General features: G+C 52.5%; 1 protein-coding gene across 4 annotated transcripts in view; it reads left to right on the top strand.

The window, feature by feature from the left end:
- PIK3R5 (phosphoinositide-3-kinase regulatory subunit 5) overlaps positions 1-23,560 on the top strand; it is a 71,979-nt gene extending 48,419 nt beyond the window's left edge. For 2 of the 4 annotated variants that reach the window (XM_001504834.5, XM_070228205.1), the window contains 14 exons: positions 10,993-11,062; positions 13,725-13,899; positions 14,489-14,642; positions 15,314-15,397; positions 15,650-16,361; positions 16,493-16,655; positions 16,985-17,110; positions 17,641-17,769; positions 17,973-18,066; positions 18,289-18,365; positions 20,786-20,879; positions 20,949-21,031; positions 21,507-21,619; positions 21,733-23,560. In XM_001504834.5, the coding sequence (XP_001504884.1) occupies positions 10,993-11,062; positions 13,725-13,899; positions 14,489-14,642; positions 15,314-15,397; positions 15,650-16,361; positions 16,493-16,655; positions 16,985-17,110; positions 17,641-17,769; positions 17,973-18,066; positions 18,289-18,365; positions 20,786-20,879; positions 20,949-21,031; positions 21,507-21,619; positions 21,733-21,880 (2,222 nt within the window). In that variant the 3' untranslated portion in view covers positions 21,881-23,560. Of the gene's footprint in view, positions 1-10,992; positions 11,063-12,754; positions 12,892-13,724; positions 13,900-14,488; positions 14,643-15,313; positions 15,398-15,649; positions 16,362-16,492; positions 16,656-16,984; positions 17,111-17,640; positions 17,770-17,972; positions 18,067-18,288; positions 18,366-20,785; positions 20,880-20,948; positions 21,032-21,506; positions 21,620-21,732 lie in introns of those variants that run through there. The other 2 variants (XM_023653494.2, XM_070228206.1) reach the window with 2 other exon arrangements.
- The last annotated feature ends 2,133 nt before the right edge of the window (positions 23,561-25,693 follow it).

Raw genomic sequence — 25,693 nt, 5'->3', positions numbered from 1 at the left:
CTCAACATCCATTCCTGATATTCACAACCCCTCTAATGTATGGAAACCATTAATATATGGAAGTATTCTTAATAAGGTGATAGCCCACAGTGAAATACTAGAGGTATTTCCATTTAAGTCAATAAGTTTCCTCTTCATGCTTATAAGTATTTTGCCTATGCAAAAAGACAAAAATAAAGAGTGTTTCCTCTTCCGGGGAAGAGAAAATTTTAATTACGCAGAGATCAAACAATTGCTTATCTGTCAAGACTAAGGGAATCACCCAGAGAACTGTCAGATAGGTGGCTGAGAGCTTTCCCATATAACAACATCAACCAGTAAGAAAACATAATGAGAAAAAGAAATTTACAATGGCAACTAAAAATGTAAAAGAAATTTACAAAACGTGAATAACTTACACAGAGAAAACAAACTTAACTGAAGGATAAATAATTTAAGAGACGTGGTTAGATTGAATCAGTATTGTGATAACATCAGGTATTATGGAAATAAATCTAACTGCAATCAAAATGCCAACAGTATCTTTTAAAATTTAATAAGATAGATTAAGTCTATCTGAAAAAATAAATGCTCTACGGTAGCATTTATTTTGTATTTATTGATGTATTCTTAAAGAAGAGTAAGAATGGGATATTTCCTTTACTGGGTCTTTGAAGGTACACAAAGGCTGTAGTTATTAAAATAGTACACTATTGGTATAAGAATGGATAAAGTAATGGAACAAAATAGAATAGCTAAAAATAGATTAGATATATATAAATATTATACAACAAAGTGGCATCCTTAAACCAATGATGGAAAAAATTGATCATTTAATAAGTGGTATTAGGATAATTGACACACCATATAAAATGAGTTGGAATTCTATCTCCTGAGTTAGAATTCTATCTCCAAAAATAAAAATTGAGTTCCCTCTCAAACATAAAAATAACTTGGAGATGGATTAAAGGTTTAAGGGTGGGAAAACAAGTCCGTAAACGTAATAGAAGAAAAATTGGTTACATGAGGCTAGAGCAGAGAAGAGTCACAAAACGTGACCCCCAAGGCAAAAATTATAAAAGAAAAGGCCGATATATTTGAGAGTAGAAAATTTTAAGCTTTTTTATGGAAAAACCCACTATAAGCGAAAGGTAAATGACAAACTAAGAAAAATATTTGCAGTAAAAATTAATATTCACACCCATAAAGAGTTCTTTGGAGTCAGTTAAAAAATAGACAAACACACCAATGGAAATATGAATAAAAGACGTGACTCAAGCACATCAAAAAAGAGCCATAAATGTCTGAGCAACCACCCCCAAAACAGTCATCCGCCCTCGTAATAAAGAAGATGCAAATGAAACAGTGAGACACCTTTTTCCCCCATCAAATGGGCAAAAATTAAAAAAAGAACTAAAATACCAGTGTTGGTCAGGAAAAGCGGGCTGTGTTTTCTTTTTTCTTTTTCTTTTTTTTTTTAAAGATTGGCACCTGGGCTAACAGCTGTTGCCAATCTTTTTTTTTTTTTCTGCTTTATCTCCCCAAACCCCCCCTGTACACAGTTGTATATCTTAGTTGCAGGTCCTTCTAGTTGTGGGATGTGGGTCGCCGCCTCAACGTGGCCTGATGAGCGGTGCCATGTCTGCGCCCAGGATCTGAACCCTGGGCCGCCGCAGCGGAGCGCGCGAACTTAACCACTCAGCCACGGAGCCGGCCCCTGGGCTGTCTTTTCTAAAGCACTAAGAAGAATATGCTTCCACCTAGCAATTCCATTCCTAGAAATTCATCCTGATGAATAATTAGGGATGAGCAAAGATTTAGCTGCAAGCATATTCATCGCTGCATTCTTTCTAATAATCAACCAATTCCCAAAAACCTAAAAATTGTACATAGGTGAGCATATTGTAGCAAAGTCGTTTGGTGGAATGCTATCCAGTCATTAAAAATGTATTGTAGAATGCCCAGAAACTGATGATTGGATAAAGAAGATATGGTATATATACACAATGGAATACTGCTCAGCCATAAAAAAGGACAAAACTGGCCCATTCGCAGCAACATGGATGGACCTCGAGGGTATTATGTTAAGCGAAATAAGCCAGACAGAGAAAGACGAACTCTATATGACTCCACTCATAGGTGGAAGTTAACATATTGACAAGGAGAACTGATCAGTGATTACCAGGGAAAAGGCGGGGTGGAGGGAGGGCACAAAGGGGGAAGTGGTGTACCCACAACATGACTAACAAAAATGTACAACTGAAATCTCACAAGGTTGTAATCTACCATAATATTAATAAAAAAAAATGTATTGTAGAAATAGAGTTACTGAGCTCAAAAGATGCTGAGTAATTTCAGTAAAAAAAGCAGGCCCCCAAATACTATGTAGGTTGTAATTCCAGTTTTGTTTTTTTCTTTTAAATCTACATATGCACCAGGCCCTGTTTAGTACTTACAGGACTTCATTCTCATCATACACACTAAACACACACAGGACAGAAGTAGCAAATCTTACTCCCCAACAACCCATGGACCCTAGAAAGCGCAGGACTGAAGCTTTGTGTGTAAATTCCTTTGGAGGGTGCACGACTTCCTTCTCCAACCAATCAGCTGTCTGCTGTTACAAAGGAGCAGAGCAGGCTGCCCTCACAGTCTGCCTGTTACATAGACCTGCCTCATGCTAGAGACTTGGGTGGGAAACTTAAGAAATCAGGAAGGCCCTGAGGAGAAGGGGTTGGACTAGGAAAGGTGCTCGGGCACATGATGAATAGATAGGCTGCCAACTGAACTTTCTAGGGCGCCCTAAGTGAACAAGCCAGTTTAAGGTTAGTCTCTTTCATTCCCTTTCTCCCCACTGCCCTGCCAAATAAACAGATGTAGATCGCTTCTGGGCTTCTTGCTGGTGACCAGAATTCCTTTAACAAGACTGCAAAGATTTTCTTCCCTCCTGTAATTTAGACAGAAAGGGTTTAAAATGCAGATGCCTTGGCAGGGCCTTTAGTCTCTACCAAAGATCTAAATGACCCTTCTTACTTTGAATTGGGTAAGGGAGATGTGCGGTTGGGGGAGGGCTGTCCCCCGTATGCGAGGAGACCGCTTCCCAGTTTCAAATAGAACCAACTGGCTGTCTTCAGCTGGATGCACGCCATGCCTCAAGATGTTTTGTGGGCAACTGAGAAAGAACTCATCTGGGCAGCCCAGAGAGCAGATGTGGGGCAGAGGGGCCAGCTGTGGTGAGGCCCAGACTCTGGGACAATGGGGTTCTAAGCCAGGCAGAGCAGCAACCGGAGATGGAAATGGAAGGAGGGTCCTTTGGACTCAGCAGGGAGGACCCTTGGAACCTTTGTCACTCACTGCCGAGGGCCTTCCTCTCGACATTGCCCCTGGGACCATGTGAGGCCTCAGACACGCTGGTGACAGGGGAGAAGGCAAAAGCTTGGGGGAGAGAGGCTCAGGCGGGGCTGCCCATGCTAGGAACCTCTCCTCTTCCAGGGAAAGCAGAACCGAAATAGGAAACCATTACCTCCTTCTCATGTCAGAGAGTCATCTTCCAACAGTGAAAAAACCTAACACATACAAATGTGTGGTGAGCCTGAGTCAAAGATGCATTCAACTTGGGACTGAGGGAACCCCCAAGATGGTAGAGCTGGTTTAAAGGAGGGAATGAGAAACTGATACGAGTTTCTCAGGTAAGCTAAACTAAGACTGCAAAATTAGACACAAAATGAGTTAATGTTATATAGGAGAATAGAACTGTAATCTTTGAGGTTATCTTTTCTACTGAATAAAAATCACTCATCTCAGTAGTTAAGTTTGCATGTTCCACTTTGGTGGCCTGGGGTTCACAGGTCTGAATCCCAGCCCTGGATCTATACATCGCTCATCAAGCCATGCTGTGGTGGCACCGTACATACAAAATAGAGGAAGATTGGCACACATGTTAGCTCAGCGACAATCTTCCTCAAGCAAAAAGAGGAGGATCAGATACAGATGTTAGCTCAGGGCCAATCTTCCTCACACACACACAAAAAAATCACTCATCTCACATCCCCAAATTAGGCTCTAATTTCACAGAACCTGAGTCCTCATCAATAGCAAATAGTTAAGTTAACCCAAATTACCTTCTTCTATGTGACCCTTAAGTGGGCTCGTTAGAAAATACTTCAGTGTGACTTTTTAGAGGCAGATGGTCACATTTTTGCCTTACTGCTGAGTGCCCCACCCGCAGTAATCCTAGCTGAGGGAGGCAACGGGAAGAAGTGGGGAGGGTCTGGCAGGGAGGCCACGGACTGAGCTCTTGGAGGAGAGGCTGAGGCTGAACCACTTAGCGGTTTCCAGAACTGGGTACCAGACCTTTGTGGTTTCAAATCTTGGAGCTATGAGGCCTTAGGAGAGACATTTAACGTGGAGGAGCCTCGGTTTCCTCATCTGTAAAATAAGACTATAATAATGCCTCCCTCTCAGAGCAGTTTTGAGGGTTAATGCTGGCTTATATTGATTTCAGGTTGCTGGGGGCAAGAGGGTTTGGGGTGGTGATGGCTGAAGAGATTGGTCCTGGCAAGGTCACAGGGAGAAGATAACAAGGGACCTGGGGAGCCGGGCCCTCCACCCATGGAGCCTTAGGGAGCCAGTTGCCATGGAGATGAGTGAAACAGTGTCTTCCACTTTGATGTGGCTGGGTGGCAGAGGAAGCTGGCGGGTCATCAAGCCTGTGGGCCTCCTCTTCTTCCTGACTCCACCCCCAACAGGGTCGCCTACTGCCTCTACTCTGGGGGCGGCAGGAAACCTCACGTCAGTGCTGTCGGGGCCTGCCCACCACAGCCCTCTTGGGTTCCGCCCACATGTTTGTTGAATATTTACTCTATGCCGGCACAGCTGTGCAGACCACAATACTTGCCTACAAAGGATTTATCTGTAATCCTGAGGGGCAACAGCAGGCATCTCATGTGCGGGTCACTCTGCAGTTTTCAAAGGATACAAACCTCCACGATTGCGTCTCATCCAGGCCACGGCCCTCTGGAGTAAGAGGGAAAAGCGGTATCATTCCCATTTCATACGTGAGACAACCAAGACTCGGGGAAGTTCAGTGTTTCTTGCCCAAGCCATAAAGCCAGGTGTGAGAGAAGGAACACGGGCCTTGGTATGACAAGGACCTATGCTTTGTCGCTTAGTAGCCGATGACCTTGGACAGGTTACATAAGCTCTCTGGGCCTCCTTGTCAAAAGTAGGACTGTAATTGTTGATGATGACGATGGTGATGACGGCAGTGATGGCGATGGTTGCATTTACTGAGTGCTTACCGTGCACTCTACATTACTGGGGGCTGGTCTCCTGCATCCTCAGAACACCATCCTGGGCAGTCAGTATTATTCCCATCTTGCAGAGGATGAAACTGAAGGTTGGACAGTTAAGCAGCTTGCCTGTGGTCACATAGCTAACAAGACTTCTGCCACTCGAACTCACATCTTTTTGATTCCAAAAAATGTATTCTTTGACTCCCAAAGCCACATTCACACGTTTGCATAAAGCTGTTTCTACCGAGAGACGTAGGCAGGTGACTGTGTGTGATGGGAAGACCCTGTGCTGTCCGGCAGCCCGGCACCTTCCGCCCTTGGGCGATGTCTCCTGCACATTTTCCTTTCACTTACTGCCTTCCCACCTCTGACCTCCTGTCAAAGCCCGAACAAGCCTGGGTTAGGTCAGTTCTGCCTATCAGCTGGTAGCAGGTGAATTCTGGATATTCTTCAGTGGCAATAAGTTTCTCTTGGGACATTACTGATCATAGGCATTTGCATTTTCCACTTTTTGTCTCTGATTATGGAATGAAAGGTTTAAACCCCTTCAAGGAAAGGAAAACATCATTGCCGAGTAGGTGGGGGTCTGTGTTGTTTTTACTCAGATGTGAGAAAAAGCTTCGACACCAGATGTGTGGGTTTTTTCCCCCACACGCAACCAATTCTCCAACTCTTTGGACAATCGTTGGGTGTCCAGCAATTCACTTCAGTTCTGACACTAACTGCGTGGAGTTAGCACAAGTTGAGGGCTCAGTCCCACAGACTGGTCCCAAATCAGACGCCAGTCACAAATCCGGGCCTCCCTTACTTCTGACCAACCAGCTATAAATCGGGGGTTCCCATGACCCCCTCCTCAGGTTTGATAATTTGCTAGAACAGCTCACAGAACTCAGGAAAGCACTTTACTTACATTTACTGGTTTAGTATATAAAGGATATTATAAAGGATACTGATGAACAGCCAGATGAAGAGGTACATAGGGCAAGATCCAGAAAGTTCCCATGTGTAGGAGCTTCTGTCCCTGTGGACTTGGGGTGTACCACCCTTCTGGCCTGTGAATGCATTCACCAACCTAGAAGCTCTCTGAATCGCATTGTTTAGGGTTTTTATGGAGATTCTATTAAGTAGGCATGAATGATTAAATCATGGCCATTGGTGATTAACTCAACCTCCATGCCCCTCTCTTCTCCCTGAAGATTGGGTGGAGCTGAAAGTTCCAACCCTCTAATCACATGGTTGGTTCCTTCAGGGGACCAGCCTCCATCTTGAAGCTATCTAGGGGCCCACCAAGAGTCACCTCAGTGCATAAACTCAGGTCTGGTCTAAATAACAAAAGATGCTCCTATCTCTCAGGAAATTATGAGGGTTTTAGGAGATCTCTCCTAGGCATGGGGACGAAGGAAGACCATATGTATATTTTTATAATATCACAATGTCATGGGGGAGATTCATTTCATTCTTGACCCACTTTGATAAGAACCCAAGGAGAGGAACACAACTGGCAGAGGTAAACTTATAATTGAAATCCACTCCCTACTTTTTAAAGTCCTAATCATGATTGACTAAAAGCAGCTTTTCTTAAAAAAACACAAACCCAAAAGCATTACAAATAACCCTTAAAAATTTGAATATCTGAAGCACAATGTCAATGAAAGAAATTTTTACAATTAAAAATAGTAATTAGGAAGGATACAACATCACTTCTATAGTATTCTTGCTAAAAATGCCTAATACCATTCCAGTCCTGGGATGTCATCAGACACCCCAAATCGAGGGACGTTCTACTGTAACTGATCAGGACTGTTTTGTCAAGATCCTGAAAGACAGGGGGAAATTAAGGAAACTTATAGGGGTTTATTTTTCTCTTAGATAAAAAATCTGGTAGAAGGCAGTCCAGGGTTGACACGGTCTCACGAACATTCCAGACCAGCCTTTGCCCATCTTTCTGCTCCACCATCCTTAGCAGGAAACGTCACCATCAAGGTCACTTCATGGTCTAAGATGGCTGCTGGAGCTCTGGCCATCATCTGGCCCAGTCCAGTTAACAGAAAGGAGGAAGTGATGGGGGCACTGAAAAAAGGGGTCTTCCAGAAGCCCCACCCAACACTTGCACGGGAGGTTGAGAAATGTGACTTATCAACTAGATCTATCATGCAGTGTCCTATTAGTAAAGAAGAGGTATGGGTGTTGGGTTGACGCCTAGAAGTCTCTGCCATATATGACTTCCTATAAGAGTAGGCTGGAAGACCCAGACTGGTCCTGTCGGGGTGACTTTAAGCAGGGTGGTGAAAGGGCTGGGGTGGCAGGTCTCATGTCACTCACCCCCAGGCCTGGTGGCTCTGCAAGGCCGGAGGCCTCATCCCACAGACATTTTCCTGGGGTCACTGTACTTGTACAGAACAGCATGTCTTTTTTTCCCCAGTGGCCTATTTATCCCAAGGACCAAATCCACTCTGCCTGCATGGAGTTCTGCCGAGTGGTTTCCTTCCCCTCAGTATCTTACTCTCACCTCCTAACCTGGCACAGCCCACATCCCTTCCCACCCTCCAGGTCTCTGCTCCCAGACTCCCAGCTGTCAGGGCCTCTGAGCCTTCCGTGTTATGTCCTCCCCACCCCTACCTTTATTTATCACACCAAAGGCTGTGCTTCCCCTTCCCTCCCAGGACTCAAGTCCCCAATTCCTCCAGACTCTCTAGAACCCAGGACCCCAGAGATAGGGGGCAGGAAGGTGCCACTCAGGGGACCCCCAGAAAGGAGGAAAGTATAAGAGAAACCCATCTCCGGGAGTGTTTGTGTCAGAGTGTGGTGCAGAGCAGACTCCAGCCTTCAACCATGAGCTGACGTTAATCATGGATCCTGGAGAGGAGGAGCACAGCATCGTCTCCTGCTGGGACGGCCGTACAGTTAAGGCCGGGCTTCTTCCCCTGTTCCTGTGAGCACTGTGGAGCCGTGGAATTGTGGCCCTTGCCTTCGCAGGGGAAAACTAACAGGCCGGCTGGGTCAGGGTGTCGCTGCCTGCCTCCCTGCGCCACATTCTCGTCACGGATGCGTCTGTAAGAGCGTCATCAACTTGGTACCCGTTCCTGCTTGGTGACACAAGCAGTGATTGTCATGCATCCTCTGTCTTCACAGTCAGCTGTCCTATGCAGAATGGCCATTTCTAGTGACGAGTTTAAAAAAGGGCAGAAACTTAGATGGGTAGGGGAGGCTGGGATTGTGAAGGGGCTCACGTGCCTGGGCAAGGTGTTTGAACTGCACTGTGACTGCCCGCTGCCCGCTCCCACTTGCCAGTCCCCAGCCTTCTCCTGGACGAGGTGGCTCTTTCTGTTTCCTCCTTGCTAGGACCTGACATAGGAACAACCTAGGCACATTTTTTGTTCAGCCCTTGGACCAGCCTTTGTCTGAGGAAGCCAGTCCTAGAGAGTCGTTCCCATCTGCTGAGGTGCCCAGGGGAGGGGGCGTGATGAGATCAATGGGAGAGGGGCCCCCATCGCCCTAGGCCCCTGATGCAGCCTCCCTGTGGAGGGAGGGAGGATGGAGGGAGGGTGGCCCTGAGACTGACATCACACACCCGCCTCAGCAGTCCCCACCTCCCAGGGCCACTAGGTAACATAATGAAAACAGAGGCCCGCCTGGCGTACCAGACACTGGGAGACGATTCCAGCCTCACCACACGCACCAGCAGGTAGGGAGGTGGCCCGGCTTAAAGGAGTCAGTTTGCACAAAAGTTTAGAGGCTCAGAGCCCCCTTCACAGTGCACAGTCTTTTCTGATGGGTCCCCAGCCCAGGCCCCAGTCCAGTGCTCCATTATCCCCAAACCCTGTTAGAAGCAGGGGGGTCCATTATGAAGAGAATCCAAGGAGGGGGTGTTTGATGGGTGTCTTTGGCGGGGTGGAGGAATTCCAGCTGGTGATATCTGCCCCACTTGGGAACTATTGTATCTAGAATATTCAACTCTGCAAACAACTCCCTCTGGGGCAGGTGTACCCAGAGGCACAGACATCCTCCTAAATGCCCCCAGCAGCAAAACCAGGCAAACACAAAGTTGTACGGAGTCTGCATAGACGTGAAGCAGCTCCTGGGTCCGACTGCACTGCAGTCCCAAGATGTGTCTACTCAAGGATCCTGAGATCACCAGACTGGTAGAGAAATATATTAACGAACGTTCCTTGTCGTGAAGACTAATAGAGAAGAGCAAGCTCCAAGGAGAAAGTGGTCAACAGTATCAAACACTCAAAAAAAAGATGGTTCAAGGAGGAGGAGCAGAAGGTCGGGGCGTTGGGCTTTGGGATGGGGAGGCCATGTCAAGCTTCAGGAGGGCGGTGGGCTGGGGAGCCGAAGGCCGGCTGGCGTGCAGGGGGAAACATGATGTGGAGGGAGAGCCATCTCACCGCTGCCGCCCCTGGAGCACAGCCTACTGTGTGTCCCGGGTCAGTAGAGGCAGAACTGGAGTGAAGCGATGGGTCAGCGGGCTGTGCGTTACCTGCTAAAAACATTACAGAGTGAAAGTGCAGGAGGGTCAAGAGAAGACTTTGCTTGTCTGTGTGTTTGGTGGCCAGGAGCCTGTGGGGGGTGAGCCGTCACCTCCACTACAGCGTTTTCCTGGGGGGCTGAGGGGGCGACCAGGGGAGCTCTTCTCTGTCATGCACGTGAGCGGCCACCAGATGGTGTCCCAAGTCCTGGTAGTAATAGCCACGGTGTCAGGGACTCCCCTATCAAAACAGACCTAACATTAATTACATAATTACATAAGAGAAACATCAAATGAAAGGCCCAAAATCAAAGCAATTAGGTCCTAAATTAGAAGAGCATAAATCGGCAATTCTCTGCCATTTACTAAACAAAAAGCACGGCCTTCTGTTTACAGCCGGCTCTAACCCCAGTCTTGGCTTCCCACTTAAACCCGAGGGAATTGTCTTCCTGCTCCCAGCTCAGCCCCAGTGCCGGGTGGCCCTGCCCCCTGGATCCCAGCCCTCGCCTCTGTTATCCTCGTCGGTGAGGAGAGCAAAATGCGGTTTAGTCTCCTCTCCGTGGTTGACATAGAACTCAATTCACACTGTGAAGGCTCTATTTTCCAGCTACAGAACTGAGTCAAGTTGCAGGAAAAAAGGAAAAACTTTGGCTCCTTTCTTCTCTGCACGTTTGAAGTCAGAGGAGATGGAGAGGTGGAAGAAGCTGGAGAGGAAGGCTGGGAGGGGGGCTGTGGTGCAGAGGCTCAGCCTTAGGGAGGGACATCAGGCAAGACCGCGGTCCCCTGAGGGTCCCCTGAGAGCACGTGGGACGCTGACGGGAAGGCAGAAGCTGCAGAAACTCACCACCTGGCTGGTGCTCAGGGTGAGCAAATAGGCGAGGGGTGCCTGGCACACCCTCTGCAGGAGGACACCTGGGGGTCGGAAAGGGTCACAGTGACAGGAACCAGGAATAACTGGACAGCAGGAGACAGCAGGAGACCCTGACCTTGGTTCTCCTCCCAGGGTGCTCCACCCACAGTCTCTGAAGAAAGAGCAAAGCTTTGCCAGGCGGGTCAAGCCAAGGTGGGGCCTGGGCATCGTCGACGGTTAAGGGCCCCAGAGGCCACAGGTCTAATCTACCCTTGCCCTGAGCCTCATCTGGGAGTCTCCAACCCAATTCTCCAGTGCTGGGCTCGCCGAGAGGCGAAAGGCCGTGATCACTGGAGGAGCAGGTAAACCCATGAACTCTTTTTGGTTTTTGGCCGCAGGAATCTCCTACCAGAGACTGGTGAGGGCCGAGCAGGGCCTGCCCATCAAGAATCAGCGCTCCTCCACCGTGTGAGTGCCCTTTGGGAGGGGGAACCAGGGTGGGGGGTGGGGGACACTCCCCACCCCAGTTTCACCATTCCTACGCTGCCCCACCCTGTGCATCCAGCATCCTTCCATCGCTGCACTCCCTCCACCCCAGCCACCAACAAACAGGCTTCAAGGGGACCAGGAAACCCCTGGAACTGCTGGTGATGTTTTGTGCACAGGTTCATTTTTCTAGACCAGGGGTCTTCCATCAGATTCCTAAACAGATCTGAGACTTAAAAAAAAAAAGGTTAAAACCACCTGCATTGATCATGCCAGGTGCTGGGCACACATTACCTCACTTCACCCCCACTTTTCAGATGAGGAAACTGGAGGTCAGAGAGGTCAAGTGATTTCCCCAAGGTCACACAGCTAGTAACTGTCTGAGTCAGGAGTTGAACCTCAGTCTTACTCAAAAGCCCATGCTCTTTCTACCATATCTTTCTGCCTATTATGAAAACAGCATTTTCCAAACTTTTTGGACCAGAACCTATAATAAGAAATGCATTTTATATGACAGCCTAGCATGTATACACACACACACACACACACAGAGCTGAAACAAATTTCATGAAACGTTTCCCTACCCCATAGGACGAGCCTGTCCCATTCTGTTCCATTTCACTTAAAAAGCATTTCTGGTTGCGACTCCCCAAACTGATTCCATTACCACTCAGGGGTAAAGCAGTTTGGAAAGCATTAGAGAAGCTGCCTCCATTCTGAGGGCCCTTGCAGGTCCCCAGGTGTGTGGGTGCGTCTCACCTGGACTCTTGGGAGCCTGGAGCACCCAGCATCACCGGCTCACAGCTCTTCCTCGTCAGCCCCTCTCCGTCCTCAGCCCTGGGGGTTCAATGCTCACTCACCCCCTGAGCAAACAGCTATTGAGTTCTTTCTAGGTGAAAACAAACACAAAAGTCCTTGGTAGATTTTGAGAGGGACAGAAAGGACATAAAAATGTTTAGTAAAGGTTAGTTTAGTAAGCAAACAAGACATCTCCAGTGGGCCGAGGCAGGTGGATGGCAAGAAAACACCACTGCCTTTCCGGCACTTACTGAGGTCCGGGTGCTGTTATAAGCATCGCTATATCATTCAATCCTCATGTCAACCCTTGAGAAAGAATTTTTAGATCAGGGAACTAAGGCACAGAGAGGTTAGTAGAAAGAGCTTAGAGCAAGGAGATGGTCTCACTTCTGTTATTGATAAGTGGGGAACAAGCGTGCAGAGAAAGCAAGCAGGTGGTGAGGGCGTGGGCCTGGCTGGTCTGGTCCTGCACACTGGAGCTCAGCACATGACTGCAGAAGGAATGATCCGGCACTCAGTGATGGAGAGGGGTTCATTAGAGGTTGCTTACTTGAGCTCCCCTCCCTTCTCTTACAAATAGAGAAATCAAAATTAGTTTCTTCCCAAATGATGGGGACTCGGACAGAGCCTGGTCCTGTTGCTGTGCCCTGACCCTGGGGCCCGGCTCTGGGACAGACGTCCACAGAAACTGGTGGGAACGCCTCCTGCCTGGTGCTTCTTTGCACTGGGTTTATGGTGTTTTTTGTTTTTTTTTTTGAGGAAGATTAGACCTGAGCTAACTACTGCCAATCCTCCCCTTTTTGCTGAGGAAGACTGGCCCTGAGCTAACATCTGTGCCCATCTTCCTCTGCTTTATATGTGGGACGCCTACCACAGCATGGCTTTTGCCAAGCGGTGCCAAGTCTGCACCCAGGATCCCAACCGGCGAACCCCGGGCCACCAAGAAGTGGAACATGCGCACTTAACCGCTGCGCCACTGGGCCGGCCCCATGCACTGGGTTTAAACACAGCAGGTTTGTGAGAGCAAGAGCAAGTGTGAGCAGTTCATACTAAAACATTTATAGGTGTAATACCACGATGCTCAAATACACTTCAAAAAAATGCAGTGATGGAGGGTTGGCGTGGGTGACCTGAGAACAGCCAGGTTTTGTTAACTGTTAACTGACGGATCAACACCTTAGGGTCCACAGTTCTCTTAACACTTGAGTATGTTTGAAATTTTACATGATGAAAAATTGCAACACTGGCACCAAGAGAGAGAGGGCCAGGGGTCCAGGAAGAAGGGAGACAGAGGCGGCTGCCCCCGCCCGCCCAGCCCATGCTAGCCCGTGTGATGGCTTTGGAAGTTAGTAAAGGCGTCCCCTGGGAGCAGAGGAGTCAGATGCAGCCCTGACGTGGCACCCCTTCCTCCTGGCAGATGTCACCCCGTGCCCAGAGCCTTGGCCTGAGAGCAGGGCGTGGGCTGAAACTTGAGGCCACACTGCAGGACACATCATGGGTGCCCTGCTCCCTCCCCCTTCTCCCAAAATGACCACCCAGCTTCAAGCCACCTCACCTAAAATACAGTCCTGTTGAGTAATCTTGCATCCATTCAGATATCCTATAGGAAAAATATTTAGATTAAAATTAATGTAAAATTTATTTTTGAAAATTAAGTTTAATTTTTAAAAGGCCTTTGAAAACACCAGCTGAAAAATAGTCAAAAGTAGACAATGAGCTTTCTTCTTGGAACTGGGACCCTCGAGCCCCTGGCCTCAGGCCCTGCCTGGGCTGTGAGAGGCCCGGGCCTCCAAGGGGTGAGCTGTGTGGCTGCCCAGTGCCCACGACCTGTCCTCTGGGCCCCCAGCACCGTGCTCTTGCTGAACCCAGTGGAGGTGCAGGCCGAGTTCCTCGCCGTGGCCGACAAGCTGAGCACGCCTGGGCACACGCCCCACAGCGCCTACATCACCCTGCTCCTGCATGCCTTCCAGGCCACCTTTGGGGCCCACTGTGACCTCCCAGGCCTGCACTGCAGGCTGCAGGTATGTGCCTGGGGCCCTGGGGCTTAGCACCACCCCCTTCCTGCACAGTCCCCTCTCTGCTCCATCTCAGTGCTGGTCTCTCGGGTACACTGGCCTCCCTCACCCTGAGTGACATGGCAGGGCACTGGCTGGAGGGCTGGCCTCATTGAGAGGGTTTCTGTTGTGCTGGGTCCTGACCGAGGTGGGTGGCACCCTGGGCAGTGGGGCTGGGCACAGAGCCTCAGAGGACTGCATGGGCTGGGTGGTATAGGAACGAGCTTTAGGCTGAAGCTGGAAGACCTGGCTTCCAGGCCAGGTTCTGTAATAGGTTGGTTGTGTGGCCCTGGACAGCCCCTTGCCCTCTCTGGGCCACAGTGGTAACCTCTGAAGTCCCTCCCTACTCTGCAGTGCCCTGGCTCTGGGCTTCTCTCATGACCACTTGCTGAGAATAGGGAGTGGGGGAGGAGACCTGGCTCCTTGGTCAGCTGCCGTGGGTAGAAGTGGGTGATATGGCCTGGTCACAGCTGCCCTCAATAAGACCCTGGGAGCTGGAGAAGTCGGCCGCCAGGCCGTGGTACAGGAGCAAGCCTATCTCCTCCTGGGCTTTCAGTCCAAGACCCTGGCAGAGCTCGAGGACATCTTCACGGAGACTGCAGAGGCCCAGGAGCTGGCATCTGGCATCGGGGATGCAGCGGAGGCGCGGCAGTGGCTCAGGACCAAGCTGCAGGCGGTGGGAGAGAAAGCCGGCTTCCCTGGTGTCTTAGGTGAGGCTCCCAGGAGAGCGGGGCCCCTCTTCCCCACGGCCTGTCCCAGCTCCCAGGTGAGCAGCCCGGTCGGCCTGGGGGTTCTGCTCCACACAGTCAGTCAGGGACACAGGTTCTTCAACATCTGGCTCCCCCATCCCCCAGGGCCGGGTTCCTGTCTGCAGCGTTAGGGTTGGGTTACCGTCACGTGAGGGCTCGTGAGAGGAGGAAAAGAGAGAGCTAATGGAGGGCAAGGGGCTTGTTTTACGCGGAAGATAATGCAGAAGTTGCACACATCACGTCTGCACGATCCCTTTGAGCCCACCTCAGTCACATGGCCCCACCTAGCCCCTGGGAAACACCCTCTCTACAAGTCCATCTAGAAGAGACACCATTCCCACAAACACCTGCTCAGATAGTGCCAGTGTTTCCCCGTTTGGACCCTGTAATATGAGGCACAGACATTGTGACTTGGCCACGTGCTCACAGCTTATAAAAGACATGGCATCTACACGGTGGGCTTGAAAGAAGGCCCTCTGCCTGCGAGCCAGCATCCCGCCTTCCAGCTCAGCCCTGGCCCGCCCAGCTGTGCGGCCCTGGCTGGTCCTCTCCCATCTCTGGTCTCTTCTCTCAGCTGAGGACCGGTCTCCAGGCCCTTCCCAGCCTCACCCCCTGCCCGCCTTGTTCTTCAGGCACTGCAAAACCTGGCAAGCTGCGCACCATCCCCATCCCTGTCGCCAGGTGCTACACCTACAGCTGGAACCAGGACAGCTTCGGTAAGCAGCGGCTGGGGCTGTCTTCTCAGCCCCGGGGCTGTGCGGCTGCCTCCCACCCCTACCAGCCCTCCCACCTGAGCAGACTCTAAGCAGGGCAGGGGGCAGTGCTCTGAGTCCTGGGCTGGCTTTGACCCTCCTTCTGTCCTCTTCTCAGCTCCCTTCTGTCTGAGCCTGTCACCCCTCCCAAGGGTGTGTGAGAGGGGTTTCCAGGGCCCAGACACCCAGACACTGCCTCCCCTTGCTTCCTTGCAGACATCCTGCAGGAAATCCTGCTCAAGGAACAGGAGCTGCTCCAGCCAGGAATCCTGGGGGATGATGAGGAGGAGGAAGAGGAGGAGGAGGAGGAGGACTTGGAAACTGATGGGCATTGTGCCGAGAGGGACTCAGTGCTCTCCACCAGCTCGGCAGCTTCCCACGACTCCGCCCTGTCCTTTGCCTTGTCCCAGGCCTCAGGGCCCACGCTCTCCCGTCAGTTGCTGACCTCCTTTGTCTCTGGCCTCTCGGATGGCATGGACAGTGGCTACGTGGAGGACAGTGAGGAGAGCTCCTCTGAGTGGCCCAAGAAGCCTGGCAGCCAGGAGTGTCGGGGCCACCGCAGGCCTGGGCAGAAGTTCAACAGGATCTATAAACTCTTCAAGAGCACCAGCCAGCTGGTCCTGCGGAGGGACTCTCGGAGCCTGGAGGGCAGCTCGGATACCCTGCCCCTGCGACGGGCTGGGAGCCTCTGCAGCCCCCTGGACAGCCTGACACTGCCCCCCACCCGGGCCCAGCGCTCCCGCTCCCTGCCCCAGCCCAAGCTCAGCACTCAGCTGCCCGGCTGGCTCCTGGCCCCTGCATCACGCCATCGGCGCCGCCGCCCCTTTCTGAGTGGGGATGAGGACCCCAAGGCTTCCACGCTACGTGTCGTGGTCTTTGGCTCCGATCGGATTTCGGGGAAGGTGGCTCGGGCCTATAGCAACCTGAGGTAAGAGCTGTAAGGGGGGGTGTCACTCTGCCCTGGGTAGCAGGGTGGTGGTGCTGGTGGAATCTGGGGCTTGACGCTTAGGGTCCAAGAGGGACCAAGGAGCTCCCTTCTCACCATCTTCTTCTTGCCAGGCAACTGGAGAACAATCGCCCACTCCTCACACGGTTCTTCAAGCTTCAGTTCTTCTACGTGCCCGTGAAGCGAAGCCATGGGACCAGCTCCAGCACCTGCCCGTCCCCTCGGAGCCAGACACCCCCACTCCCCACAGACTCCCCAAGGCACCCCAGCCCTGCAGTATGTCCCCAGCCCTGAACCAAATGGGGTGGGAGAGTAGAGTGGACATGAGCAGGTTCCACTTACCTGAAGGGGATTGGTTGGAAGTCACCAAAAGCAATCACCTGTGTTTATGGGGTATCTCCTCCTGCCTGGGCCTTACCCCCAGGAGTGGTCCCTGCCCTGTTCGTGGGGATGGCATTTTGCTGGATGACATAGACTGAAAGTTGTCAGACTTGTGCAGGGGCAGGGAGAAGCTCAGATTGGGGCTGCAAGTGCCATCGAGGGCTCCGGAGCTTTCATGGCAGGCCTCCTGAGTGACTGGGAATGACTCTCACCCCTTGCCCCAGGAGCTGGGCACGGCCCCATGGGAGGAGAGCACCAATGACATCTCCCACTACCTCGGCATGCTCGACCCCTGGTATGAGCGCAACGTGCTGGGCCTCATGCACCTGCCCCCTGAAGTCCTCTGCCAGGTAAGTCCATGGCCCCTGGGTCGGGGGAGAGGGCCCACAGGCTGCATCACCGAGCTTTGCTTGAAGGCCCTAGTTTGGGGGATCTACTTGAGGCCTCCGTGGAGGACCAGGGCTCACTTGGAAACCAGCAGGGAGGGTGGGTGGAAAGCAAGACTGAGCCTGAACCCAGGGCTGGGGTCACTACTGTGACAGGGAGGGTCCTCAGAAGGGTCCGGGGCATTAGGCTTCAGCCCCCCGTCCTCAACTCCCAGCTTTGTCCAACCTGGCAGGGGCCTCCCCAGAGGCCCATGTGCTGAGTGAGGAGGATATGGGGGCCGGGCTGTGGGTCTTCCCCTGACCATTCTGTTTCCTGCTTCCATCTCACCATCCTTCTGCCTGGCTCCCTCTGCCTCTCTGTCTCTATTCTGTGTGTGTGTGTGTGTGTGTGTGTGTGTGAGTGTGTGTTTGCGTTTGCCTGTCTCTTCTCCTCTCATATTCCCATTCTCACTCTGTCCGCCTGTCCCTCCCGTGGGGCCCCAACCCTCCAACAGCAGTCTCTGAAGGCTGACTCGCGGCCCCTGGAGGGCTCCCCTGCCCAGCTGCCTATCCTGGCAGACATGCTGCTCTACTACTGCCGCTTTGCCGCCCGGCCGGTGCTGCTGCAGGTCTATCAGACAGAGGTAAGGCCCAGCCCCCAGCCCCCACACCCCACGCCCCACGCCCCACGCCCCACACTCACTGGCAGCCCGCGGTCAGCATCGCCCTGCAGGGCCCGCCCCCCTACCGCCCCCCTACCGCCCCCCTACCGCCCGCCTGTGCTGGAGGAGCCTGGTGGGCCCCTGCGGGAGGTCCACACTGATGCCCACGCTCCTGCCCTCTCTAGCTGACGTTCATCACCGGGGAGAAGACGACAGAGATCTTCATCCACTCCCTGGAGCTGGGTCACTCTGCTGCCACACGCGCCATCAAGGCTTCGGGTGGGTGCTGCCTGAGCTCCAGTGGAAATGGGTGGGGAGGCCGGGCTAGATGGGGCTAGGAGGTGGGGCCCCCCTGGGGGCGGGGCTAGAGAGAGGCGGGGCCTGGGAGGTGGCACCCTGAGGAGGAGGGGTCATCAGGGAGGTGGGGCAGGGAGGCGGAGTCCCAGGGTCTCTGAGGGGCCCCCGAAGAGAGAAGAAATGAAGGGTCTATGTGTGGCACAGGTCCTGGCAGCAAGAGGCTGGGCATCGATGGTGACCGGGAGGCCATCCCTCTAACACTACAGATTATTTACAGCAAGGTAAGACCGATGCTGGGGCCCATTCCTCTCCGGGATCTGCTGCTGATCCTTCCCTGCCAGAGCCCGACCCCCTGTCTCTGGGTCTTGAAGCCGGAGGGCCGCAGCAGGCTCCCGGGCTCCCAGGCTCTCCTGGAGGCTGAGAGAAGGGGGAGGGGAGGGAGTGGACCTCCCTCTCCCCCTCTGCCTCCAAAGGCCCCCTCCTGCTGTGTTCTCCCCTGACCTGAATGTGCTCAGCAGCTTCCATGAGGCGTTGGGGCCCGGCTCCAGGGCTGGGCGAGAGGGGGCAGGGCTGGGCCTTCCAGGGGCAGAGCAGGGAGAGGCCGGGGGCTGTGGGGCTGTGGGGCTGGCCGGGTGCGTGGGAGGTGGGTTTGGTGGGGGGAGAGTTGTGGGGCAGGGGTGGGAGGGGGTGCCCATGAGCACACGAGAGGGCATGGGTCTCTGAGCGCATCACACCCCGGGGTACAGGCCAGGGAGACTTGGACCCCCAGAGGGGGCGTCCTCCTGCCTCATCTCCTGCCTCCTTTCCTTGCTTCCTTCAGCCATTCAAAAGCTATTTATTTAGCACCTCCTCGTACCAGGCTCCGTGCTGGGCAAGGGGAAATAGCAGGGAGGGCTAGGCCCACCTTCATTTTCCCAGAGGAGGGAGACAGACAAGAAGCCGGGAGACAAAAATGGCCAAGATAATGCCAAAGAGTGGTGACCAATGACAAGGCAGTAAAAGGGCGGATGGGATAGTGATGATGGGGCTACCTTACACTTGGTGGCCAAAGTGGTGGGCAGGAGGGACTGACCCTCACTGAGTCCTACATGCCAGGTGTTTGTTGAACACCTACTGTGTCCCAGACTTTGTTTTGGGCACAGAAACATTCACAAGAGGGAACAAAGTGCTTCCGGTCTAGAGGGGGTGGTGGACATGGGTGAGGTGATCCCACAACATGTATAATTACAACTGTGACACACAGATGCAGGAGAGGTAAATGGAACTGTGAGAACCTCTAGGGGGATTATTCAACCCAGTCAGGAAATTTAGACAAGGCTTTCTTGAGAAGGGACATGGAGTCAACATTAGAAAGAAAACCAGGGGTTAGTTAATTAAACTAAGAAGAGAGGGGTGTGTTCTCCAGGTATAGGGAACAGCATGTGCAAAGGCCCTGTGGTGAGAGAGAACTTGAATATCAAAGGGCTCTGGAGGAAGGCCAGAGGGGCTGGAGCAGAGAGAGTGAGTGGGAACAGGATGATGAAGTGAGGCTGAAGAAATTGGTAGGGCCAGAATACCAAGGGCTTCGATTGCAATGAGAGGGGTTATGTCCTTGTCCCAAGAGCATGGGGTATCCTTTGAAGGGGTTTAAGTTTGGGGTGGGGCTAGGAATGAGTGTGATAAGATCAGATTCGAGGTTGGCAGCGCCCTCTGGCAGCTCTGTGGAGAACATGTTGGCCGGGTCCACAAGGGATCAGGAAGGCGAGTTCAGAGGTTCTGGTGGTTGTCCAGTAGAGAAGTGTGGCCACCCACACTCGGGCGTGCTGGTGCTGGTGCTGGAGATGGAGAAATGGGAGCTGTATGTGGATTACTTGAGCGGCAGGGCTCAGGGCTGGCTTGGAAAAGGAGAGGGCCAAACTCCTGGATTTCAGTCTTGAGTGAGTACCATGATACTACCATTTTCTCAGAAGCAGCCCAGGTCCAGTGGGGGAAGATGATAAGTTTGTTTTAGGTCGTGTTGACTTGGAGGTGCCTTTGAGAGGTAGAAGGAGAAAGTCAGAACAGGCAGCTGGATGGATGGGCCTGAACTCAGAGGTCCACTGTGAAGACGGGTGTCTAGGTGGTCATGGAGCCGGGCACGGGTGAGGTTCCCTAGTGGAGAAAGACCTCGGAGAAGGTCCTGAGCCCTGCTTCATGGGATGGTGGGCAGAGGGAGGTGATTGCGCAGAGCAGAGGCCAGGGAGGCGGTGGGGAAACCAGGAGAGAAGAGGGCTGAGCAGTATCAAAGTCTCCTGTGAGGTCGAGTAAGCTGAGCCAAGAGAAACACCGTTGGGTTTGGAGTCCCCAGTGAAAGACACATTCAGACAAGGACCCAAAGAGGGGTTCCGGCCTGGCTCTGCCGGAGACTCCAGGCCCGTGGCTGGTCTCTTCCTCTCTCTGGGCTTAGAAGGAGATCAAGACCCCACCTTGAGGTGCTCTCAGCTCCTGTGCTCACGGACCAAGCCACTGAGCTGACACTCCTCCTGGGAGTCCCCAAGCTCTGTCCAGGGGTCCAGGGGCTCTTGGTGAAGAAGCTGGCGGACTCGGGAGAATGAGAGGGTTTCCTGGGGTGTGCTGACTGCGGGCGACCCCCATCACTGGCAGGGCTGCGGTGTCCCTCCGAAGAGGAGGTGGCAGGCGCGGGGGACCCTGGGCTGAATGGGTCTGGCTCCACTGTTTCCAGGGGGCCATCAGTGGACGAAGTCGCTGGAGCAACATGGAGAAGGTCTGTACCTCCGTCAACCTCCACAAGGCCTGCCGGATGCCGGAGGAGCTAGGTGAGGGGCGTGTGGGCCGCGGGGGGGCGGGCGGCCTCCGAGCCGGGCCTGAGCCCCCCTGCCCTTCAGACTCCAGCACGGAGGCGCTGACGCTCCGTCTGACCGAGGTGGTGAAGAGGCAGAACTCCAAGTCCAAGAAGGGCTTCAACCAGGTGCGGGCCGCCCCGGGAGAGCAGCGGGCGCGCGTGTGCACGAGGAGGGGTGTCTGAGGCCTCGGGGGGCATGTGGGTGGGAGAGAGGCCAGGTGAGGGGCGTGCATGGGTGTGGAGTGGTGGGGTGTCTGGGAGGAAGGGGTGCCCTTGGGAGAGGATGCGTTGGTGTGGAAAGGGGCTGTGGGGGATGCGAGTAGGGCCCTGGGTCCAAGGCGGAGGCACCCCTGGGGCTCTCGTGGTGAGGGCAGTGGGCGGTGTGGTTTCTCCTCAGGGGCGCTTGCTTCTTCCAGACTCAGGAAAGAGCAGAGGCTGGAGGAGGCAGGGCCTGAGGGAGCCCTCAGGACCCCCCCTGAGCCGGCTGTCCTCCCATCCTGGCTCCCCCAGACCTGACTGGGCAGTTCCAAGGGAAAGAACTGGCCAGGGCTGGCAGCTCTGTGGCCGGGGCTCTGGGGACTGACCGGGGCCTCCCTTCCAGATTAGCACATCGCAGATCAAAGTGGACAAGGTGCAGATCATTGGTTCCAACGCCTGCTCCTTTGCCGTGTGTCTGGACCAGGACGAGAGGAAGATCCTGCAGAGTGTGGTCAGGTAGGAAAGGGGGCCTCCGGCTCTGCTTCAGCAAAACGGGGTCCCAGGGAAGGGTCCATTTCTGCACCCACCCCCACCCACAGGCCTGCCCTTACTCCTGCCCTGCCCCACAGGTGTGAGGTCTCACCCTGCTACAAGCCAGAGAAGAGCAGCCTCTGCTCCCCACCCCAGAGGCCCCCCTACCTGCCGGCCCAGGCCACGCCCGACATCTGCTCCCTCCTCTGTCTGCCCATCATGACTTTCAGTGGAGCTCTGCCCTAGCACCGGCCTGCACGGGAAGCCCCTCCCGGCAGGACAGTCGCTGTGAGGGCCGTGCTCCCTCTGGAGAACTGAATGGCCCTGTGCTGGGTCGGGTCCTGCTGTGGGTGCTGCAATGGGCAGGGGGTGGATGGTTTCTGGGGCCTCAGGGCTCTGGGAAAGAAACAGGCATTAGGGAGAGAGGGGCCTGCCTACACAGCCCCTCAGATTCCTCACGTAGAAAGGAGAGGGATGGGGAGCTCACCTCTGAAGGCCCTGGTCACTGGCGTGGTCTGGGAGCCTTTCTAGAAGATCTGAGGCTCTGGTGCTCTGGAGTGTGGTGTAGGCCTCCTCTCCCAGCCTGGGCCAGGCCCACCCCTTACTTGGCCAGAGACGTGTGTGTGGAGTTCCGTCTCCCTCCTCTGGGGTTCAGGTGGTAGGAATGTGGATGAAACTCTTCTTTCTGACCTCAGTACCATCCTCCCCACCTCTCTCTCGCTCTCTCCCACACACACACACACACACTCTTTCTCTCCCTCGAATCCACTGGGTCTTTGGAGAAACAGCACTAACACTTTACCTGTCTACTGTCAGGACCTGGAACAGCTTCTCTCTGGAGCCCTTTTCTGGCTCGAGATTTTTGGGAGACAGGACAGGCTTAGACTGGGTAGTGCCTCGGTTCCCTTCCAGCCAAAGGACCAGAAGGAAGTTAATTAGCTCCTTCAAGCCTGCCTTTCCTGAGCACTAAGATGGTGGAAGTAAGGCCTCCTTAAAGCATGGAAGGGAGGTTGTGTGCCAAGCGCCTGGCCCAGCGGCTAGCTCAGAGCAGGCGCTTAGTAACGATTCGCAGCCTTTCCCCCTAAACGCTGACTCCCCTGCCTGGCACTGGGATGCTCTCACGGCCTCGGGCATCCTCTCCATTCTCTCCTTCCCAAATCACTGATGAGGCGGAACAGAAGGAGACGAGGGCTAAGGATTGGTCAGTTTTGTTCTCTGGAGAAGGAATTTCCTTTGTCAGGGTAAGAGGAGGGTTGCACAGGTGCCCCCAGCCTTCACCTCGTCCTCTCCCAGGTTGGCCCCTGTGCCCCTCACTCCCATCTCACTCCTTGGGCTCCTGCACGTTGTGTGTGGAATCTTCCAGCCCCAAAGTCCACTGGCACCATTCTGGAGCGTGGGCAGGATCCCAGAGGAGGAGAGGATGGAGTGCCTGGCCTCACGGAGCTTAGTAACTGATTGGGGTAAATGAACGATAGCATGAGAGCCAGAAATTTAAAACTGCCAGGCTGGAGGGGTTTGAGAAGTTAGAAGCAAGTGTGAAGGGCGGCGTTTGGCCCCGGATTTGGACTGGAGAGGGGGGAAAGTACCATGGAAGCAGACAATCGTATCCTGCACAGAGTCGCTCCTTCCCCTCCTCCCCCTGCTCCATCCTGCTCCAAAGGTTCTGGGCTTATAGGAGCCCGTGAAACCCCAGCCCAGAGTACTCACGACTTGAAAGAAGTGGCCAGAGTCAGCTGCTTCCCTGTACCACTGTCCTCCCCTGTCCTAGCCATCTGTACCTGCTCCAGGCTCCAGAAGAGTGGTCGGCCATATACCTTCAATTTTTTGTTGTGTGAGCAGGTTGGCCTACTACATGATAAACAGATGTCCTAGAATAAACAAATGGAATTTAATATTATTGTCAAATAAAACTTGATTACTCCTGTATTTCATGACCTACAGTTATTTTGCTGCGTGACAATTCACTGCTAGTTGGACAGTTCACATAAATCATTTCACATAGAGCAGAAATAAGATTCTTGGGGATTGTTTTCTTTATCTTTTTGTAATTTTCCTCTCTATAGAAAATACGTCTGTGCTGAAATTTTCCCTGACACTGTATCATTTAAGCCTCATCGTGCTGCTGAGAGGAAGGGAAGTGAGCTCAGTGCTGGCCCTCTGGATCTGGGGCTGTTTTTAAACTTGGCTCATAGGGAGGGAGAGAAGAGGAGGTGACGGGGTGGTGGAGGACCCCTGTGGCCCGGGAGAAGTAGGTCAGCACCAGGCTCCCAGCACCAGTGCTCGGGATGGAGGAAGGAGGAACCGTGGGATGCTCTGGCTCCTGCAAGTAGTGAAGCACACCTGACAGTCAGTGGACTCCAACGGTGACCTTTTATTCTTGTTCCTGCATCTAACAGGACGTCTAGGGATCACTTGCTCCAGGCTGAGCTCAGAGTGGCTTGGCCCCAAGCTGCAGGTTGGGTTCAGGTGTGCTCTGGGGGTCCCTCGGGCACCTTGGCCAGCATGGTAGCACAGAGGGGTAATCAGAGATCTGTGATGCCTCCTGGGGGCTGGGTCTGGACCGGGCACAGTCACTCTTCACCCAGCATTCAGTTGGCCAAAATCGATGAAGCTCATCAACCCATAGATTCAATAAACTCAGCAGCCGTCACACAGGATAAAAACAAAGTCACGTGAGAAGAGCATTTCACCTCTGATATTCTTTCCAAAGCTCAGTAACCCCAGTCTAATCATGATGGAAATATCAGACAAACCCAGATCGTGAGACATTTGACAGGATCATCTGACAGTAACCTTCTAGAAGGTCAGTGTCCTGAAAACAAGGAGGGACTGAGAAACTCACAGACCACGGGAGACTGAAGACACTTGAAAACTAAGTGCAATGTGGTGCCCTGGGTTGGATTCTGAAACAGAGAGAGGATAATAATGGAAAAACTGGTGAACTCTCAATGCAGTCTGGAGTTTCATTCTAAGACACAAACACACACGCACCCCCCTCGTTGTCTCATTGTCAAACTCCTGGGGAAGAAAAGGCAATGAGAAGATTTTAAAGATACCCAGAGGAAAAAAAACATGCTTTATCTTCAAAGGATCATCAATTAAACTGAGAGCTCCCTTCTCAATTTGCCAATCTGGCAGAAGAAATGGATAGTCTGACTAGGCTAATATATGTTAAAGAAATTGAAGCCATTATTAGCTTAATTAGACAGGCAACCAAACATCTTTTACTGTCTCCATAATTATACATTTTCCAGAATGTAGCCTTTTCTGATTGGCTTCTTTCACTTGACAATATGCATTTAAGTTTCCACTGTGTCTTTTCTGGGTTTCATAGCTCATTTCTTTTTGTTGCTAGATAATGTTCCATTGTACTGATGTGCCCCAGTTTGTTTATCCACTCACCTCCTGAAGGACATCTCAGTTGATGCCAATTTTGGCTATTATGAATAAAGCTGCTATAAATATTCCCGTGCTGGTTTTTGTGTGGACGTACATTTTCAGCTCATCCGGGTAGCTACCGAGGAGAACAATTGCTCGATCATATGGTGTAAGTATGTCTAGTTTTGGTTTTCTTAGTGCCAAACTGTCTTCCAAAGTGGCTGTGCCCTTTCTCCTTCCCAGCAGCGATGAACGAACCTTCCTGTGCCTCCACATCTTCCTCAGCATTTGGTGTTGCCTGTGTTTTGGCTTTTATCCATTCTAATGGTGGAGGTGACTCATTGTTGTTTCAATTTGCAATTCCCTGATGACTATGACGTGGAGCATCTTTTCGTGTGTTTGTTTGCCATCTGTATGTGTTCTTTGGTGAGGTGTCTGTTCTGATCTTTTGCACATTTTTTAATTGGGTTGTTTTCGTATTGTTGAGTTTTAAGAGTTCGTTGTATATTTTGGACACCAGTCCTTTCTCAGATACATGTTTTGCAAATATTTTCTCCCAGTCTGTGGTTTGCCTTGTCACTCTCTTAGCAGTGCCTTTTGCCGAGCAGATGGTCTTAATTTTAATGAAGTCAAATTTATCGATGTGTTTTCCTCTGCTGCCTTGGAGCTTCCTCTGAGGTC

The sequence above is a fragment of the Equus caballus genome, chromosome 11, assembly GCF_041296265.1.
Source record: "Equus caballus isolate H_3958 breed thoroughbred chromosome 11, TB-T2T, whole genome shotgun sequence".
In the NCBI taxonomy this organism is placed as follows: domain Eukaryota; kingdom Metazoa; phylum Chordata; class Mammalia; order Perissodactyla; family Equidae; genus Equus; species Equus caballus.
Note: the sequence above shows the minus strand (reverse complement) of the source record. Positions and strands in the feature narration are given on the sequence as shown.